This window comes from Papio anubis, chromosome 10 (assembly GCF_008728515.1).
Source record: "Papio anubis isolate 15944 chromosome 10, Panubis1.0, whole genome shotgun sequence".
Classification (NCBI taxonomy): domain Eukaryota; kingdom Metazoa; phylum Chordata; class Mammalia; order Primates; family Cercopithecidae; genus Papio; species Papio anubis.
Window position 1 is genome coordinate 92366982 of NC_044985.1, and position 20358 is coordinate 92387339.

Consider the following 20358-nt stretch of genomic DNA (forward strand, 5'->3'; position numbering starts at 1 on the left):
TATGGGTAACATTCTCTTCTTTATGCTTTTCTATGTGTTTCTAATTTTCTGTGATGGTCATGTATTATTTTTATAAAGTGAAAAAATTGAGAAAAGGTGATTTTTTTGGGTAACTTCTTAAAGAAAAAACTTAGTTTAAGAATAGAATCAAGTTCATGTTTCGAAAAATGATGCATTAAAATAACTGTTTTGGCCTGTCAACAGTTTTGACTTTACTGTGTAAAGGAGACATATTAGGCTGAAAAAGAAACTGAAGACTTGTTTTTTAGTGGTCTAATCTTGGCATCCAGTACAACGAAGAGTTCTAATATGATGCAATTCTGCTTTATTTGTAATAGATCGGATGCAAGATGGCTGTTGTGATGTTTATTTACTTCCTGGCTACAAACTATTATTGGATCCTGGTGGAAGGTCTCTACCTGCATAGTCTCATCTTTGTGGCTTTCTTTTCGGACACCAAATATCTATGGGGCTTCATCTTGATAGGCTGGGGTAAGGCATTTATATCTCCATTCCTTTCAAACTGGGTGATGGATATGATAACATTCTGTCATGCCCATCGTTAGCATCCCTTCAGCAATTTTCCTGAAACAATCCCTCCCATTCTTATTTTTATCTCCCTTTCTTTTATTGTTCTATTCTTAGACAAAAATAATTAAGATCAAGTCTATAATTCTCCCAGTGGTGACGAACTTTTAAAGTTATTTGTGTTTAGTGTCCTTAGACCAGATTCTTGAGAGGATTCTTTGGAGGAAATGTAAGAGAACTCATTGTAAGCCATACACATGTAAAACTAAATGTCAGTGTTCTGCTTTATCAATAATTTTATCTTAAAAATTTTTATTTTTGAATTTCTAAGCTACAATGATATATTTTTGGTTTGTATTTCTAGGTCATATGATGAGAGTGCCAGAAATGAATTTGTAGGACCATCCTGACTGTATTTAACAAACACAAATTCCAAACTAATGATGTGGACTTACTATGTGTTTTAGAAGGAAATTATTCAAATTACTTTTGGCATAAGTAATTAAAAAAGTATTCAGTTCTCATTCCAAAAATGATTTAGCAGTACAAGGGGATTACCGGATTAGGCACTGACTCAACATAACAGAGAGAGAAGAAATTGTTTGCTTGTTAAAAATTAAGAGAAATTAAAACTCATATGTGGTTAAAATTGAGAAGAGGTTGGAGATTAACAGCTGCAGATCTCAATTGCTATTTTAATATTTAAATGCTCAGCATAGGAAAAAAATTCACTAAGTAGCTCATAACTAAATTTGAAGGTTTTTTTCCTCTCCAAAATAAGAATATGCCCTTGCCTATTTTGCCTTAATTTTTTTTCTTAACAATTGAAATGTGAAGTAAAGAATGCTGAACTTTCTGCTAGCTAATTAATAACCTTTAAGAAGACAAAGAAAATCAATTTACTGTTATACTTATTTATTATGAAATAATCATCACATTTAAAATTGTATTTTTGTAGACAGCTCATCTGTTTTAAGACTCTTTCTTATCTTTGACTAGCAGTTATAAAAATAAAAAAGATAATATTTTGCTTTTTTAGGATCCTTTGGAAATGTTCTTGACAGTTTGTGGTAGTTTGCCTTCCTTCAAATCAAAATTATATCTGTGTACCCACATAATTATTAGGAGTTGGAAAAGGTGTTGATAGAAAATTCAATAATGAATGTAGACATTTGTTTATTTGGGTTATATTTTATTTTTTGAATTTCTTCATCATTGCTCACACTTTAATAAATACTACTGTTAGTCACATTGTAGTGATGTGTGGAGCTACACTTATATTGATTGTGATGATCCTTTCCTTTTTAAATGTTTTATTATTTTATTTCTTATTATTTGTTAGAGATGCGGCCTTATTATGTTGTCCAGGCTGGTCTTGAACCCCTGGCCTCAAGCAATCCTCCTGCCTTGGCCTCTCAAAGTGCTGGGATTACAGGTGTGAGCGACCATGCGCAATCTGATCGTGATGATTCATAAAAATAAATTGGAAGGAAAGGAAATGACACGCTGGAGAAGAATAGGTGTCATATCTGACCTTTACTAAATTAAGGGCAAATATTTAAAAGGACTGTTTTTACATTTTTTTTATTATGAAACAAGATATATAGAGAAGTAAAGGTGAATACTAGTGATAACTGTTCCTTTTCTTTCAACCAAGCACATTGTTAATTTTCCCCATCCTTGTCTCAGTTTTCCCATAAATAAGGTGCTTTATTCTTAGTTCCATTTTATTTCAACTACACATTTTCCTCTATTTTAATTCTGTATGTAAAAGGTAAGTCTTTTTTTAATTGTTACTAAATATGGTAATTTACTTGTATATTAGCAGCCATCCTTAATTTTCAACCGTCAGATGAAACACCAGTATGTACATATCATCATATAACAGCACCTATCCTAGTAATACCATCTTACATAGAATATTTTCACATAATGTGTTCCATGAAAATAATCAGGAGATGGTCCCACACTCCCATTTTATTCCTTTTATAAAATATCTTAATCCAGCAAACATATTTTGATCATCCACTTGACAGTAAGTGTTTAAACACAGAGACATGTGTTAAAGTCTCCCACACAAGATGCATGCACTCTGACCCTTCAAGTTATTTTGTTTGTTTGTTTTCTTGTTGTGATCATATGTATCATATTCAACATTTTAAATTTATAGTTATTTTAAAGTTAAAGTTTTGTCTTCACAAAACTTCTTTATATTGTATTGACATGTCTTATGAAAATAACTCCACTTTGGGATGCTGAAGCAGGCGGATCACGAGGTCAGGAGATCGAGACCATCCTGGCTAACACGGCGAAACCCCGTCTCTACTAAAACTACAAAAAAATTCGCAGGGCGTGGCAGCGGGTGCCTGTAGTCCCAGCTACTGGGGCGGCTGAGGCAGGAGAATGGCTTGAACCTGGGAGGCACAGCTTGCAGTGAGCCAAGATCGTGCCACTGCACTGCAGCCTGGGTAACAGAGCAAGACTCTGTTTCAAAAAAAAAAGAAAACTAAACTTTCAGTAAATGCACATATTGGATAACATTTAAATGTATATTAAATTTACTTAATTTAACATTTAAATTTAAAATAACATTTACATGTCAAGTATTTTTGCCTTTATTTCTGTGTTCTAGATTATGTAACAATGTCATATTAAGACTGGTGATCAAAAACCCTTAAAGGATCCCAAAGTGGTTTTCTGTTCTTTATTCTTCCATGATAGTCTTTATGCTAGTGTTACGCATAAGATTCTCTAAGAAGATGAGAAAAGCCAATTCCATAAAGACATGGTGCCTATGTATGATATTTGATATAATTATCATCTAAAACATAATGCCAACTCAAGCACCATTAGGAACTATTGTATAGAACAGCATTCAGGAAGTGCCTGATTAGGAGACTGTAAAGGAAGCAGAAGATGCAGATATAAGAATGATGAAATGTGAAAATTGATGAAAGACAGGCAGACACTTTTTGAAGATAACTAAGACAGAACAGCTGAGGGATCTATGTCAGGCCATATGGTAGGATCTATGCCAGGCTGTATGGTGGATTTATATCTAACCATCCTACCAGAAGCCGCTGTCCCCTCCCCATTACACAGTATCACTTTTATTTATTCTTCATAGCACCAACTGAAGTTGCTTTGTTAATTTTGACTGCTTCACCAGAATATAAGTTTTAGAAAACAGGGATATTGTTTATTTGTTCATTATTCATATGATTTAGAACAATCTTTGATACATAAGTAGACACTTAATAAATGACTAATGGAGAAATGTGATAGATAGATAGATATATAGATAGACAGATAGATAGAATATGCAAACTGAACCTAAGAAATAACCAGAATTAGGTAGATCTATTTTGACAAAAAATTCCTAGAACACAGAATTTGAGCAGATTAAGAAAAGAATACTGTAGACACAAGAAATAAAATGGGAATACAGAATCATAAAATTCAGTAGAAATATAGTCAGGCTGAACTTAAGTTAGATGGTCACCAAGGAGACCAAAGACATGATTGTGCATATCATTATTTTCATCTTTTTCTGAAAATTTTCTTTTTCTAAGCCTATTTCTTTGTTCACTTTGTTGCTAAGAAAGAATATCTAAAAAATTACAAATGCGTTTTTTTAAAGGTAAAGAATTTAAAAGTATGCGTGATAAAAAAGGTTCTTGGCTAGACCAAAATTTTGTTTTCCCCTTTTGTAAGGTGCTTCCTAGATTCTAAAATGTTTTCCTTATGGTTTCTGTATATCCTTTATTTAAACCTCTTTCATAAAGGCCACATAAGAAAAGTCATCTCTTAAATCTTTCAGTCCCCTACTGCAGTGTTCCATAAAAGTTATGGTTCATGATTTTGCATGTGTGTGATGTCAGAGTTTAAACTACAATGTGAGCTGGACAGTGAACTTTTACTGGGGGGCAAAAGACAGTTGGTATAATGGATTTGATGTTGCAAGCCCAGAAGGTGTTTAGCACTTATGAAGGACAAATATCTCGATTAGAAGACTGTAAAGGAATGCATGAAAATGCATTCCTTTTAATTAATGCATGAAAATGCTTCTATCTTGTGCCAATATGAACTAAAAGAAGAGACTAAACTGGTTAAAGCTTCCTGATTTTTATAACTTGCCTCTGTAGGCCTTCTACTTTTAGGATGAAAAAGTTCTAAGTTTTTAAAACAACAGCATCCCTCAGCTTCTCAGGAGTCTCTGTTGTTGCTTCAGTCCTTGAGAACATATGATGGTCAGTGTGACAAGAGTCAAAGTCAAATGCGCTAACCATTGCCTACTTCCGACCCTAGGAACTTCACTCTTCTCCAAATGGCTTTTCCCTACACCCCTCAAATAAAAATTAGGCCAGTTTTTATCTTCAGACTAGAGGAACAAATAACATTAATATTCTTGATAATTTCTCAAACTGACACAATTGAAAATTAAGTGGACTTTTCTTGTTCACATATCAGAAATTTTCATGTCTATTTTTCTCTCTGAACTGCTAGTAGTATATTCCTATGTATGGTGAATTTGAGGAAAAAAATCCCTTAATCTTAAAATAAATCTAGTCTCTGAATAATTTTCTGATTGCAGGGTTTCCAGCAGCGTTTGTTGCAGCATGGGCTGTGGCACGGGCAACCCTGGCTGATGCGAGGTGAGTAAAAAGGAAGAGGAAAGAGAGAACCTCAGATGTTCTCAAGACTCAGGCTTCCTGCTCAGAATTCACACTCACTACTGTTCTTGATGCCATTGCTCTTTAGGGATGCCACAAAGAAAATTACCTTGATGCAATGGTAGCTTCCAACACATTACCAGCAAGCTGTCTATTCCAGAGGTCATGGAGCAGAAACACTCACAGACTAGATGCAGGTGCCTGACCTCCATAGATTATGAAATAAATTTAAAATGTAGTGTGAGAAGCAAGTGGAAAGAAATGGGTAAGAGAATCCACTTAGGATTTAGTGCAAGCAGGTTGAAGAACCATACTACCTGATTCCTAGGATAGGCAGCATTCATACTTCCTCTCTCTCTGCCACATCAGCTTTCCCTGCGGATGGTGTGGTTATGAGGACCAGGGATAAGGTGGCAGGAAGGGGAACTACAGGCAGAATCTGGTGCCCTGGGCCAGTGGCACATATTTACTCCCTCATAGAGATGGAGGGGCAAGTACACTGGCCACAGTGGTAGCTTCCGAATTAGCCTGCAGAGAAGTTCTGGGTTTTATTTATGGCCCTTGGGAAAAGGACACGTGGGAAGGAGTTCCATCAGTTACTGGCTGATGATGCTCTCAATATTAAGAACTTCCTGTGTATCAGGGATTATTCATGGCTCTTGTTTATTTAGTATATCATGAATGTTTAGAGCCCAGTTGCCTCATGTATCTTTAGTACGTGTGTTTAACACACATGTGGTCTACTAACTCATCTCTTTATATTTAATGCAAACTGTGGGTTCATCCTTCCCATTTGTTATCGTATCTTCTGTAGCAGAATTAAATATTTTAAAATAATAAACATACATTAGAAGTGGAATTTATCTCTAACTGTGAGCCGTTAAGTTCTTCCAGGTAGCATCGGGCTAAGGTAATGTATCATTTTAAAGTACAGGACAACAATGCTGTAAATCATTTAAAATGTATCATTTTTAAGGATTCATTTTAATGTATCATGGTATACCTAATACATTTAAAGAACCATTTAAGTATAAAGGGTACATTTGCATTAAATAGTAAAGAATCCTTTCTTTACATTTTGACAGACCTGAGTTCAAATCTTAATTTAACTGCTTTGCTAGGTTTGGGACCAAGGGACCCAAAACACATGATCTCTTTGTGTATCAGTTTCTCATGTATAAAGCGGAGATAATAATGTATAAATTGCATTAATACATTATTGTGAACACTTAGCGTAGTTCCTGGCACTCGATGGGAGTGTGCTGAGAAGGAGCTCAGGTACAGGTGTCTTATAGGCTTGTTCTGCTACTTCTTGGTTCTGGAACAGCAGATGTACAACCTAACCTCTCTGAGCCTCAGTTTTCTCAGCTGTCAAATGCAGTTAAAATGATACTACTGTCTACAGAGTTGTTGTTAGAATAAATGAGATAATGTGTGTTAAATACCTAATGCAAAGTTTGGAATATACTGGTAGTAAGTGCTAAATACTCATTAACAAGTATTATTCTTTTGCTTCATTAATTTGTATTCACAGGTAATGCCTAAAGAATTAAAAACCAGCATTTTTGTATATTGTTATTTCATTAGAAAGCCAAACTCATCCTTCCATTAATCCTAGCTTATAATATTTTGATTTTTATCCTGTCAAGTCGATGGAACCCTGCTTCTGCTGAAGCTAGAGCTTACAAATTAGGCTGCAGAAAAGATGAGGGGTGGAGGCCTTATAGACCCTCATAGGCCAGATTAGGATGTTTGGTCTTTGTTCAGTGATAATGACAGCAAATTTGCATTTTGTAAAGATAATTACCAGAACATAGGGTAATAGTACCCAATGTTGGAAGAAAGTAATAATGATAACAGTTGCTGGCATTTCTGAGTGCTGACCACTTTCCAAGTACTTCATAATTCTGCAAATACTAAGTACATTAAAACTCATTATCAACTCTATGAAAGTGAGGTCAGAGAAGTTGTGCCCAAGGTTGCACAGCCATGAATGATAGAAAAGGACTTTGATCTCAGACATTCAGTCTCTCGAGGCATTCAGAAAATACTTACAGGCAGATAAGATGTTTCTATTGAGATAAGTGGAATTTTTATTATATGTGGAGGAGTAGAGTTGAAGAGGGATTCTTTTTATAATATCACTGAAAGCTTCTCACTCTTCAGTTGATTTAACACGTCTGGTAATCAAGAGTGCACAGTGGAAAATGTCCAGAGTACACTAGACAGTTTTTCTCTTATCTTCACTATGTCTAGACTTTTGTCTTTTTACCTCAGAGAGGTAGAACTTCTAGTTCTTTCTGTTCTGTAAATCAGAAATAGGTTATCACCTACCATGGACTTTTCAACAATTCCCACTTTTTGTTGACATATGAGCTCATGCCTGTGTATTTGTATTGCATGTATACATGCAGTGTTGTCTCCTGGCATATGTTTTTCTCATTCACATGATAAAATTAAACATATCTGCATGTCACGTATTAAATGATAAAATTAAATATATCTGCATTTCCTGGTGAAAACCATAACTACAAATGTTCTACCTTGTTAGTGTGTTTGAAATCTACTATTCTACCATATAAATCTTCCTTATCATATTCCTGCAGCATTTAGTATACATATTATATAATTATTCCTTTCTTATCTACCATCTTATTTCTCTTAATGTGCAAGTGTAACTGCCTCATTTTTCCAACAAACCATGAATTCCAAATGAGCATAAGTGAAATTCCCTGTTTTACAGTAGATAACTCTTCAATGCATGCTGATCAATTCTTCTAGATTCGGCTGACCATTTTTTCTCTCTTTGCTCAGTATCTATTAAGCAATGATAAAGTTTGAGTTAATGCAAGTTGTGAGTTATAAGGAGATGTGGTTTTTCTTCCGTTCAGGACTTGCAGCAGTTATTCTCAGCCTCAGTCTTCCATCTGTAAGATGAGAATAATATTCTTGGCCATGACTAATGCTGTGAGTTAGCAGGGGGCAGATCTGAGAATTAGATGAGAGGCCATTATGAAAGGGCTTTGTAAACTCCAGATTTTAGACAAACCATAAATGTTACCTTCATTGTGGGTAAAGAACCAGTAACTTTTAAGGCCCAATCATCATATATAAATAGAAAAAATCTTGACCGCCCATCTCCTATCATTCCTTGTAAGTGTCTGATAGCTTGTAAGTCGCCCTTTGCTTCTGTCTGACTCAAGTGCCTCCATGGCCGACTGCAGGGAGGCTGCCTGGTAAAGGCTTTCAGTTGTCTCAAATGGACTTTGACCAGAGTCCCCCAGTTGTCTGTGTTTCTCTTGAGGGGCTATATGATGAATGAATATGAAAACATCCATTTTTTGGGTATTATTTCTATTTTAAATAATGATGAGTCAAAGAAAGAAAAGGAAAAAGTAGAAAAGCATCCGGGTACCCGCGCTTTGCTCTCATGGTCAAGCTTATTGCTATGGACTGAATTATGTCTCCCAAAATTCACATGTTAAAGCCCTAACCCCCAATGTGACTGTATTTGGAGATAGGGTCTATAAGGACCTAATTAGGGTTAAGGAGATCATGAGAGTGGGGCCCTGATATGAAAGGATTAGTGACCTTATAAGAAGAGATGCCAGAGAGGCTGGCTCTCCCTCTCTCTCTGTGCACTCAAAGAAGAGGTCATGTGAGCACACAGCGAGATGGAGGCTACTTACAAGCCAAGAAGAGAGGTCTCACCAGAAATGGACCATGCTGGCACCCTGATCTTGAACTTCTAGTCTCCAGACCGAGAAAATAAATGTCTGTTGTTTAAGCCACTCAGCCTGTGGTATTTTGCTATGGCACCAGCCTGTGGTATTTTGCTATCACATGTCAAGTAGATTAACACACTTATGATAAAGAAAAGGTAATTTAAAGAGAGGCAGTTTTAAACTATATATGCAGTAATGCTAAGAATTCTTTCATGTTAATAGAGAACAATTTAATATCCATAGATTGTGTACGCTTTGTGATAGTTCCCTTTTTGTTATCTCCTGGGAACTTTTCTTTATTTAAGCCAATATATTGTTTTGAGTTACTAGATATTTCCTTCAGGAATTATTTTGTCTGCTATACACTGAAAAAAAATATCACATGCTGTGAATACCTAAACTCTATAAAGAACCTGTCACTCACTGTTCCTGAAAATTGAAACCATACAGAGTCATTGTCTTTAGGTGTAGCCTTCCTCCTACTTGCTTCAAAGCTCCCCATTGATCAGCTTCCCTCAGTTCTAAAACTTGTTGGCTTTGGAATTTTCCTTGCTTTGATCCCTTTATGCTATTTGAATTTGTTAACAATTGAGGGTTGATGTTCTCTACATTGACATCATTATTGCTATATATACACAGTGAGATTGGAAATCGCAAAGAAAACTTGCAACGGCTGCTATTTGATTTACATGGGAGGGAAGTGGCATCAATAAAGAGGTATTAATTATTGCTATCATGATCATATTCTGAGATGTGTAACTGTATGACCTAGATTCAGAATTTTAGAGATGATAGGACTGAAGGCATTTTCTGGTTCAATCTTCCTGTATTAGGGATAAGTAAAATGTGATCCAGAGACATCAGGACATATTCTCAAAGCCTACAGCTAGACTGAAGCAGAATTTTGACTCATTCATTCAATTAGTTACATCATGTGACCACCGTGCAAAATATTTCACTTTCTTCCTAACTTACTCAGAATAAAATCTTGAATTTTACAGTGCCCAAATCTGGGATAATTGGATGAAGGGTCATTTTATATTTAATTTTGCCTATAAACATAAGCTATATTACTACTTAACTGAGAAGATTTCAAAATTGCCTGATTCAACTTCACATAAAATTCAGCTTTTCTATAGATGAAGTTTTTGTGGATTTTCTTGTGTGTTATCTGACCTATATAGTGCCATGTGACAACATTCGCGGGAGAGAACAGAAGTTAAATATCTTCAAAGGATGGATGGGGTTCATATTCATGTCTTACATTTGAGACTCACTGTTTTCTAATCTGGCCTTTCAAAGTGAAACCTCTGATTTTCTCTGCATCTTGGCCATTTAGAGAGAAGCATATCAGACCCAGTTTTAAACGATACCTTAAACTCTATTGATATACAAAAGAAGTCTCTTTCAGATCTAAAATTCTATTAGGTGTTATTTGGGCTGGGCATGGTGGCTCATGCCTGTAATCCCAGTGCTTTGGGAGGCCAAAGCGGGCTGATCTCTTGAGGCCAGGGGTTCAAGACCAGCATAGCCAACATGGTAAAACTCCATCTCTACTAAAAATGAAAAAAAAAAAAAAAAATTAGCTGGGCGTGGTGGTGCATGCCTGTAATTCCAAATACTTGGGAGGTTGAGGCAGGAGAATTGCTTGAACTGGGGAAGCAGAGGCTACAGTGAGGCGAGATCATGCCACTGTACTCCAGCCTGGGCGCCAGAGGGAGACTCTGTCTTTAAAAAAAAAAAAAAAAAAAAAGAAGAGTGTTATTTTACTAAGGTCAGCTAAGATAATCAAGTAGGTTGGGCAAATTAAATTAAACAGTGAGCAATTTTGTTCTCTTTCTTTTTACTTACAAAAGCAAAAAACACCTTACAAGATAATCTTATTATCTTCTCTTTGCTTCATTCAAAGGAGATAAGAGATGCCAGTGAGAGGAGAAACCCATAACTTCTTTACTTCTTTGCTATATTTTTGTTTCACCATCCAGCAGCAAAGGTGGGGGCTGCAAAGGACCAAGAAGCCGTCTGACATTTCTAGAACATCTGCACAGGCTTTTGGGGTCAGCTTCTCTCGCTGCTTCTACTCTTACTGATTGTATAAGTTGTGGAGAGAAGGTAGTACTCAGCCAATTCAATTCTTTGGATCCCTTGGGAAGAACAACCCACCTGTTTTCAACCCTGACTGTAGGAAGTCCTACTTTCTAGTCAGACCTTTGTATCTCTTGCTTCACCATCCAGAACTGCATTTCCTAGAAGGTTAAAGTTTATCATTAAAATTTTGAACAGAGAGTAGTTTCTGGGACATGTTAACAAAGACAATGTGAGTGGGAGCATTGAAGAATTAACTAAAAACAAGCATTAATAGCATTTTCTTTAAAAGGTTTGAAATCTCAGCTTCCTTTCTTGTATCACAGGGCAAATTTGAAACTTTGACACTGAAAAGCATCAAAGAGAAGTGTTTTATGTTTTTAGAGGTAGCTGGTTTTGACCTACTTCCAAATGCAAGCATTTTATAGAGCCTGAATTGCATAATTGAATCCCAATGTGTTAGGAGACACCATGATGAAATGCCATTAAAGCAAAGAAAGAGGACTGTGAAGATATTACCAAATGTCAAAAACTGAAAAGAAAATTTATGGAATATGAAAGCCTTGTAGCTTAGATCTTGGCTAAGTGAATCAATGTTCAATTTACAGTCACATGATATATGCCACCTTCCTTATGGTAGAAAGCTTTTTTAGGGCAGTGTGATTCTGCATAACTCAGTAACATTGTCTTTTATCTTTCTTGTCTGGTTAAATAATGTGAAAAACAGATGCATGTAAATAATGCCAGAAAATGTTTAATAATATGCAAGTGTAACATTTTTGTTCTTAAATTTCCATGTTATTCGAACTTCAGGTCCATTGAATATGCGCATTTCAGTTTGGCTGAACCAGAATTACATTTTAGTGTAGGGTTCCGGTTGATTTGGCTGTGGTATGTTCTCTCAGTGGAGTACGGAGCTACTGAGCTCAATTGGTACGGATATGCAAAGAAATAAAAAATACAGTTGTAAAAGGAAAAAGCAAATTGCAGAATAGTGCATACATGACATTTTTGTATGATAGAGGAAAGTAAGACTATAACCTTTGTATTTGTTTGCATAGGCATGAAGAAGCATTGGAAGCATACACAATAAGGTAATAGAAGATGTTATCTGTAAGGAGGCAGACAGGAGTGTGGGGAGGATTGAGACATCTCAATGGCTGTCTTTTTATATAGTTTGACTTTAAAAATGAGAACATATTGCCTATATGTAAAAGTTAAACTTTAAAAAAATGTAGTTCTTAGTGTGTATTGAAAATGTTTTACCCTTAAGGAATAGTCAAAATGGTATTTTATTATCTATAACTTGTTCATTAATAAAAAAGTAACTTCGTTATGTTTATTATCTAGAATTTAAAAATTATCATTGTATCCCACAAATTTCTTTTTTTTATTTATCATTGCCACAATCAATACTGGGTTTTGTGAAAAGAGAAAGAAACTTAAGAGTTTTATTTATGTGTCTTTAGTTTAAAAAGACTGTTTCAAGTGCTATATTAAAGTGCCAAGTGGTGCTAGTTTCTTATCATTTCTGTGCTATTTATTCTAGTGTAAGATCTTTACTAGTACAAACCAGATTGGGAGATTGGGTGAGCATGAGTAAAACTTAATTTGAATTCAGCTGATGTCAATTCAATCCAATAGATATTTATTGACTACCTACATACTGTTCTAGGACTTGCAATACATCAGAACATGAAAACAACAGTGATCTTTGCCCATGTAGAGCTTAAACTCAAGTTAGGGTGGAAGGGAAGCACCAAATATAAAAAATAGGCAAATTATATAATTTTTAAATTAAATACTGTTAAAAACAAACATAAAAATTAAGATAAGGTCATGGATCTTATACAAATAGAAAATGAACACCTGTCAAAGATTTTTTTTTAACTTTTATTTTAGTTTTGGGGGTACATGTGAAGGTTTGTTCCATAAATAAACACGTGTCACAGAGATTTGTTGTACATAATATTGTATCACCCAGGTATTAAGCCCAGTACCCAATAGTTATCTTTTCTGCTCTTCCCCCTCCTCCTACCTCCCCCATCAAGTAGACCCCAGTGTCTGTTGTTTCCTTCTTTGTCTTCACAAATTCTTATCATTTAGCTTCCACTTATAAGTGAGAACATGTGGTACTTGGTTTTCTGTTCCTGTGTTAGTTTGCTGAGGATGATAGCCTCCAGCTCCATCCATGTTCCTGCAAAAGACATGATCCTGTTTTTTTTTGTGGATGCGTAATATTCCATGGTATACATGTACCACATTTTCTTTATCCAGTCTGTCACTGATGGGCATTGAGATTGATTCCATGTCTTTGCTATTGTGAACAGTACTGCAATGAACATTTGCAAACATGTGTCTTTATGGTAGAATGCTTTATATTCCTCTGGGTATATGCCCAGTAATGGGATTGCTGGGTTGAATGGTAGCTCTTCTTTTAGCTCTTTGAGGAATCGCCATACTGCTTTCCACAGTGGTTGAACTAATTTACACTCCCACCAACAGTGTATAAGGGTTCCCTTTCTCCGTAACCTCGCCAGCATGTGTTATTTCTTGACTTTTTGATAATAGCCATTCTAACTGGTGTGAGATGATATCTCACTGTGGGTTTGAGTTGCATTTCTCTAGATACTTTAACCTCATTAATTAATGAGAGAACTACCAAGATGTTATGGTTGGTTCAAAGGAGAAATCTAAAGAACCACATTTACATTCAGTACAATAAATACCAAAATTTACAAATAAATGCAAAAACTACTCAATATTTTCAGGATACTAATCAATTACATTCCACTGAACATCACAGCTAATTTTCATTTCTATGGACAAGAATAATTTGCATTCATTCTCTATTGCATTACTATGGATAAGAATAACTTGCATTATTGTAAGGATTCTACAATTTATGAAGTAAAACAGAATTGCTGTAATGTCTGAGAGAGAGAACTTTATCAGTGAATTTAAATTATGGCTTATTCCAATAATAGTAAAAGTGAAGTATGAATTGTATGACATTTAGAAGACTATTACTTTTTGTGGCTCTGGAAACATGGTTTTTAACTTTTGTCACAATAAAAGTAATTCACTAATATTTATAATTCTCTACTCATCTTCAAGGGGTAGCTAATAATATGAAAATCAATACCCGCTACATGTTTCCCCCCCCCCCCACTGTCTTGGGTATTTTAAGATAAGATTTCTTTGTCTATTTGTTTCTTAATTGGAAGTGTGGGGCTGGAGTTTTTGGTAAAACTTAAAATTCTACTTAATTCTTACTACCTATTTGCTTTGCCAATTTATTCATGACGGTTTTTTTTTTTTTTTTTTTTCCAATGTCGCAGGTGCTGGGAACTTAGTGCTGGAGACATCAAGTGGATTTATCAAGCACCAATCTTAGCAGCTATTGGGGTAAGTTTAAAAGTTTGTATAGTTAAAAAAGAGATGGATAATTAACCTGCTGCTAAAACCCAGAGAAAGTGTGTCTGTCACTGCATTCTATAATAGATTTGAGAAACTCACATGTACAGCAACATCTGTTGGGAGAGTCTGGGACAGAGATCAGACCCTTATTGTGACTGACACTGAGACCCATGAAAGCCTTCCTTTAATCAGCTAGCACTTGGGTCAATTCTGAGACTTCAAAATATCTATGAGCATTTATATGTTTAGGGAGTTGGAAGGCCCTACGTCTCCTTTTCACCCATTATATTATTTTACCACTTTAACATTCTGACCACCTGGTAGTAGGTCAGTATGGCAGGGAGGGAAAGATGGAATAGCAGGAAAGCAGAGAAATTACTGGGACAGAGGAATGGTAATCTGATGTATGAAGTATTCCCTAAAGCTTTTATTTGGCATACTTCCCCCAAGGAGTTAAGCGCATCCTATACCAGGAAATATCTCACATAATTCTATCTAATAGATATTAGATAGAAAATTAGAATTGAAAGTAATGGCAAAAAACACAATTACTTTTTCACTAACCTGATAGTAGGGAGAAAGACCACAATGCATTTTGCACTGAACCTTGTCTGCCTGTATTTCCAATGCACATTGCATCTGTGTTGCAAAGGAAAACAAAATCACACACTTCTTCGCATCTAATAAAACTTATCAAAATGTTTACTCTTGATCTTCTTTGAAGACTTTAAGGTGTCAGTTTCTTTTGGTTTGTGAAAGAAATTATACCACCTTGTGTTCATGTATGTAATACATATTACAAGCATTTTTAAAAAACAATTACTATCCTGATAATAAATGTTAAAGTAGAAAACAACATAGCAACCTGATTGTTAACTAATTTTGATGTTTTTCTTTGTTTCCCAGTTTCATATTCCTCTTTTTTTCTTTCGGACAATGTGTCACCCACTTTGTCAGAAGGGCAGTTATTAATGTAGTTGAGGTATTGTAGCCTCATCCAAAGAATCAGATAAAAGCTTATTTACCTCATAGGAAAAATGCGTAAAGAAAATAGGAGAGATCAAAAGGAATCTTCAGTTTAGAAGTCCATTGAAATAAATGTTTAGAGAGGGAAATAAAATACAGAACACTTTTAGAGAAGCTATTTTGTATCCTTGCTAAACCATCCTATTAACAAATTGGTCCCAATTCCATATATCCTAGGAGAAGCTCAAAAATGGATTATGGATGAATGAATGGCTTGAATGTGTAAACACCTGTAATTTTAATTTTTTATGTAAATGAAATGCTGCTATATTAATCCACTGATAAACAATCCTAGATCTGTAACTATATCCCTGAGAGACATCAGTGAACTTAAAGACAAAACTTAACTGCTCAGATTTCCCTTTCATTCATCGGTATTTAATCCTTATTTATACTTTCAAGGCTTTTATTTTCCTCCTTTCTAGTTCATCTTCTGTGTGTTTGCTTCTCCATATCTTACCATTATCTTTTTAAGGGAACAATCTATATCTTATTATTTTTTCTTTGCCTTCAGTGTCTTGTACTGAGACTTACCAATAAGAGTTAATTAATGCTCTCAAATTTACCTACATTTTAATATAATGATTATATAATGATTAAGTTTGATTTTACATTTGATGAAAATGAAGGACCTATTGAACTCCAGGAGATCCTTGTAAAATTACCAGGAACTGAAGCAAAGGACGGTGGAGAAAAGGAAATCTTAGGGCATTTTCCATGAAAATGACTGATTTTTATCCAAAGCTTTATAGTTTGTTTACAGATCTAAGTCACTCACATCATCAACATGGATGAAAAATTTATTTTCTGAGGTTTGTAACTTGTAATGTGAAACAGTAAAGCTAGGTGATTAAAGGGTTTCTGAAGATTCGCCGTCGGAGGAGAAATAGAAGTGATGGCACACTCAGTAAACTTTGAAGAAAATTAATGTGGAAGGCCATTTTCCTCTTCTTGAGTTAAAATTATGACAGTTCTAAGCTAAGAATTCTGAAGTACTTTTCCTATATTATGAAGTTCATTTAATCTCAAAAATCACAGCTGATACTCAAGAATATCTTTCTGTTCACTAAGAGTTACCTTTTTGTTTCATTATTATAATTTAGTGTTATCATAATTCCCTTGAAGGTTCTTAACTTACTCACAATCTACTAGTGTATCTGAAAGTTTTCGTAAAATGTCAAGAATTGGATTTGAAATAAATAATTTACTTATTTTAATCAATAATTTAGAGAAGGCTGAGTTATGAAAGAGAAAAACTAAAAAAGCAAGTGGAAAACTAAAGGAAAGAAAAAACAGAATTATAAAGAAAAACTCCAAGGTATAGTTTTCAGTTCAAAAGAGGGGAATACCTCAAGAGACAAGAAGATACACCTCAAGAATACAGAGTTCCTAGGAGAGAGATTTGGCCCTCCTGGGAATAAGAATATGGAAGGCCTGTGTGGATAATTCTGTGATGTGTAACACCAGGTAGTTAGATTGCCAGTGGCACTGGTTCAGAGCATCAGCTTGAAGCGCACACAGAAATCCTGGAAATCCAGGAGTTTGGATTCTACATAGTGAACCCAAGTTGATATGTTTTAAAACCTGGATTCCAAGGACAGTGATTATTTCACTTAGAATGCCAAAGACTAGAGCTCTGTAAGCATGATTGACATTCGGGAAAAAGAATAATTTAATATCTGCATTGGAAGTAAATAATAAACACAAAATCTTGAGCTAAGGGGGTAGTGATTAATGGGGGAAATGTATTCACTGCAGGCTGGCAAGTGGTACGAGAGCATTCCAATGGCCTGTGCCAAGGTTGAGTGTGGGTGTGGAATAATATCAGGAGCTGAGGCTGCAAAGGACGCCGGGCCAGACCCTGAAGGGGCTTCTAATCCTCACTAAAGAATTGACACCTAATCCTGCAAGGGGTGACAACCAAAGGTTTAGACATTGGAAAGTGAAGGAATCAGGTTTTTCATTTGGAAAGATCTCAGGGCTTCGTTGAAGCTGGCAGTGGGGAAACCACTGTGGGTGTCTGCTGGGTGGGGGTTGAAGCCACAGTGATGTGAAGTGGAAAGGACATAGGTCTGAGAGAGTTAGGGCGTGGAGTTCTGAGCACTGTCCCTTCACACTTGGCATACACATTTTCCTCATTTCCATGACCTGGTCCCTTCTTCCTCCCCCATCTCATGTCGCCTCATGTTCTCCTTCCCACTGCCTCAGCTCCACACAATGGCTTTCTTTAGTTCCCTGAACGTGCTACACTCTTCCCACCTCAGGGCCTTTGCCTGCGCTGTTCTGTATGCCTGCCATACTGTTGCGCCTGCTTGTGCATTCTTCCTTCAGGTCCCAGCTTACGGATAACCTCTTCAGACAGTCTTTTCTGACCACTTGACAGTGTCACAGTGGTTACAGCATCGGCTCTGGGCGAGACTGCCTTCGTTAGAATCTCAGGTTTGCCCTTCTGTCGAGTGTGCAGGCTGAAATTTTATGGTACAGGCTGGTGTTGGGCAAGTTATTTAAACTCACAATTCCCTTTTGCCATCTATAAGATGGAAATAATAGTGTAGATTACAACAGTTAATCATTGGGCTGCATTAGGAACAGTGGCTGGCACGTAGCGCTATAAGCATTAGCTATTATCATTTTTACTTTTCACATGTTAATAACTTGCCCATACTCCAGGTAGATTTCTCCTACTCCCTGCAACACATTAACTTAAAAAATGTCTCCATAAAGTCATAAAAATAATGTTGGTTTCTGGACAGCAGTAAGGCTAACACATTGTATCTTGTATATCAGTAAGTGGCTGTTCAGACCTGAGGGGACTCCCAGGGATGATCTGGTTTCCCAGGCTCCACGGTCCCCTAGGATGATACCATGATTGCTTCTCTGTTTGTGCATAGGCACTTCTGATTGCAGAATGTCCGCTCTCCTCGTATCCCATAAAAGCTGGCATACCATCGGTGTGACTATTTTTTAAAAGGCTGTAACGTTATCTACCCAAAATGGTATAATTGTTAACTCTTTTTGGTAGGAGTAGAGCTTATTTTTACCCTTTTGTTAAACATTTTAGTATTCTCCATTTTAGGGGCATTGGAAGGCTCTACTTCATAATCGAGAAATCGATATTTACATTTTGGAAAAGTTATTAAGCTCTCACTTTTGTAATTTTCCAGGTAAACCATTCCATGATTCACCTTCTATTCAAACACAATAAAACACGAGGTGAGAAAAGTATACATAATGTTATTTTCACTTTCGCTTTCTTGCTTCCTATGTGAGTTCCTGTTATTAAATGCAATAAATACTTGATTAAAAAGAAACTTCTTCCTAAGTACATTCTATGATCTTTCCCGTGACTTGCTGGCAAACCAGGCAGACAGTAAGTTAGCACCACTGTGGTGAACCTGATGGGCACCCGAGCTCTCTTCTCTCCAGGTCTGCGTGAAGATGTAAAGACAGGGAAAGCTCTGCCACACCGGTGCATGATTTGTCTGTCCAGCCCATTTGAGATGCGCATGGACACAGTATGAAGGACCAAGGAGGTCTGCCCTTTCTTGGGGGTGACGCCAAATGTGTCACAGTAGTTACAGCTTAGACTCTGGGCCAGGCTGTCTTTGTTAGCATCCCAGGCCTGCCCTTCTGTCGAGTGTGCAGGCTGAAATTTTTCTGGGCAGGCTAGGCTTGGGCAAGTTTTAAAAACTCAGGGTCCACTTTTGCAATCTATAAAATGGGAATAGACTGGGCATGGTGGCTCATGCCTGTAATCACAGTGCTTTGGTAGGCATAGGCAGGAGGCTCGCTTGAGGCCAAGAGTTCAAGACCAGCCTGGGCAACAAAGCAAAACCCCGAATTCTTTTTCCCATAATGACTACACCTACTCACATTCATACTAACAGGGTACACATTTTTGTTTTACCTCTCCGCATCCTAGCTAATGTTTATCTTTTGTCTTTTTGAACTACCAACGGCCATTAAGCCATTCTTTGTTTGTTTGTTTGTTTGAGACAGGATCTCACTGTCACCCAGGCTGGAGTGCAGTGGTGCAATCACGGCTCACTGCAGCCTTGATCTCCTGGGCTCAAGCGGTCCTCCTGCCTCAGCCTCCTGAGTAACTAGGACTCATGGCATGAGTCCTAGGTGGCATGTGCCACCATGCCTGGCTAATTTTTGTATTTTTTGTAGAGATGTGATTTTGCCATGTTGCCCAGGCTGGTCTCAAACTCCTGGGCTCAAGGAATCCACTTGCCTCCACCTCCCATAGTGCTGGGATTACAGGTGGGAGCCACCATGCCCAGCCCCATTAAGCCATTCTAACAGGTATGAGGTGATAGCTTGTGGTTTTGATTTGGATTTCCCTGATAATTAGCGATGATGATCACCTTTTCACATACTTGTTGGCTATTTGTAAGTCTTTTTTTTTTTTGAGACGGAGTCTCTGTCGCCCAGGCTGGAGTGCAGTGGTGCGATCTCAACTCACTGCAACCTCTGCCTCCTGGGTTCAAGCGGTTCTCCTGTCTCAGACTCCCGAGTAGCTGAGATTACAGGCACGTGCCACCATGCCCAGCTAATTTTTGTGTTTTTAGTAGAGACGGGATTTCACCACATTGGCCAGGCTGGTCTCGAACTCCTGACCTCAGTGATCCACCTGCCTCGGCCTCCTGAAGTGCTGGAATTACAGGTGTGAGCCACCGCAGGGCCAACTCCTCTTCTTTTTAAAAATAGTTTAATGCGTTTTGGTAGTAAACTGACAGGAACAGCACAAAACAACATTAAAAACATGTACTTACATGTAGAATTATTCAGAAAAATATAGTGAGTGGATGGAATTTACTGTATGATAAAAGTGCTACTAACACCAGTTAGTTGCGGTCAAGAAATTTGTTTTTTTGAAAATCCAAATGCTGGCATTG

The 20358-nt window shown here is 36.7% G+C and overlaps 1 protein-coding gene across 4 annotated transcripts in view; it reads left to right on the forward strand.

Annotated features, from left to right (window-relative positions):
• PTH2R (parathyroid hormone 2 receptor) overlaps positions 1-20358 on the forward strand; it is a 131423-nt gene that overhangs the window by 82840 nt on the left and 28225 nt on the right. For 2 of the 4 annotated variants that reach the window (XM_009182935.4, XM_009182933.4), the window contains exons 7-10: positions 339-492; positions 5123-5183; positions 12073-12105; positions 14353-14419. In XM_009182935.4, the coding sequence (XP_009181199.2) occupies positions 339-492; positions 5123-5183; positions 12073-12105; positions 14353-14419 (315 nt within the window). The remainder of the gene's footprint in view (positions 1-338; positions 493-5122; positions 5184-12072; positions 12106-14352; positions 14420-20358) is intronic. The other 2 variants (XM_017946890.3, XM_003907890.5) reach the window with 1 other exon arrangement.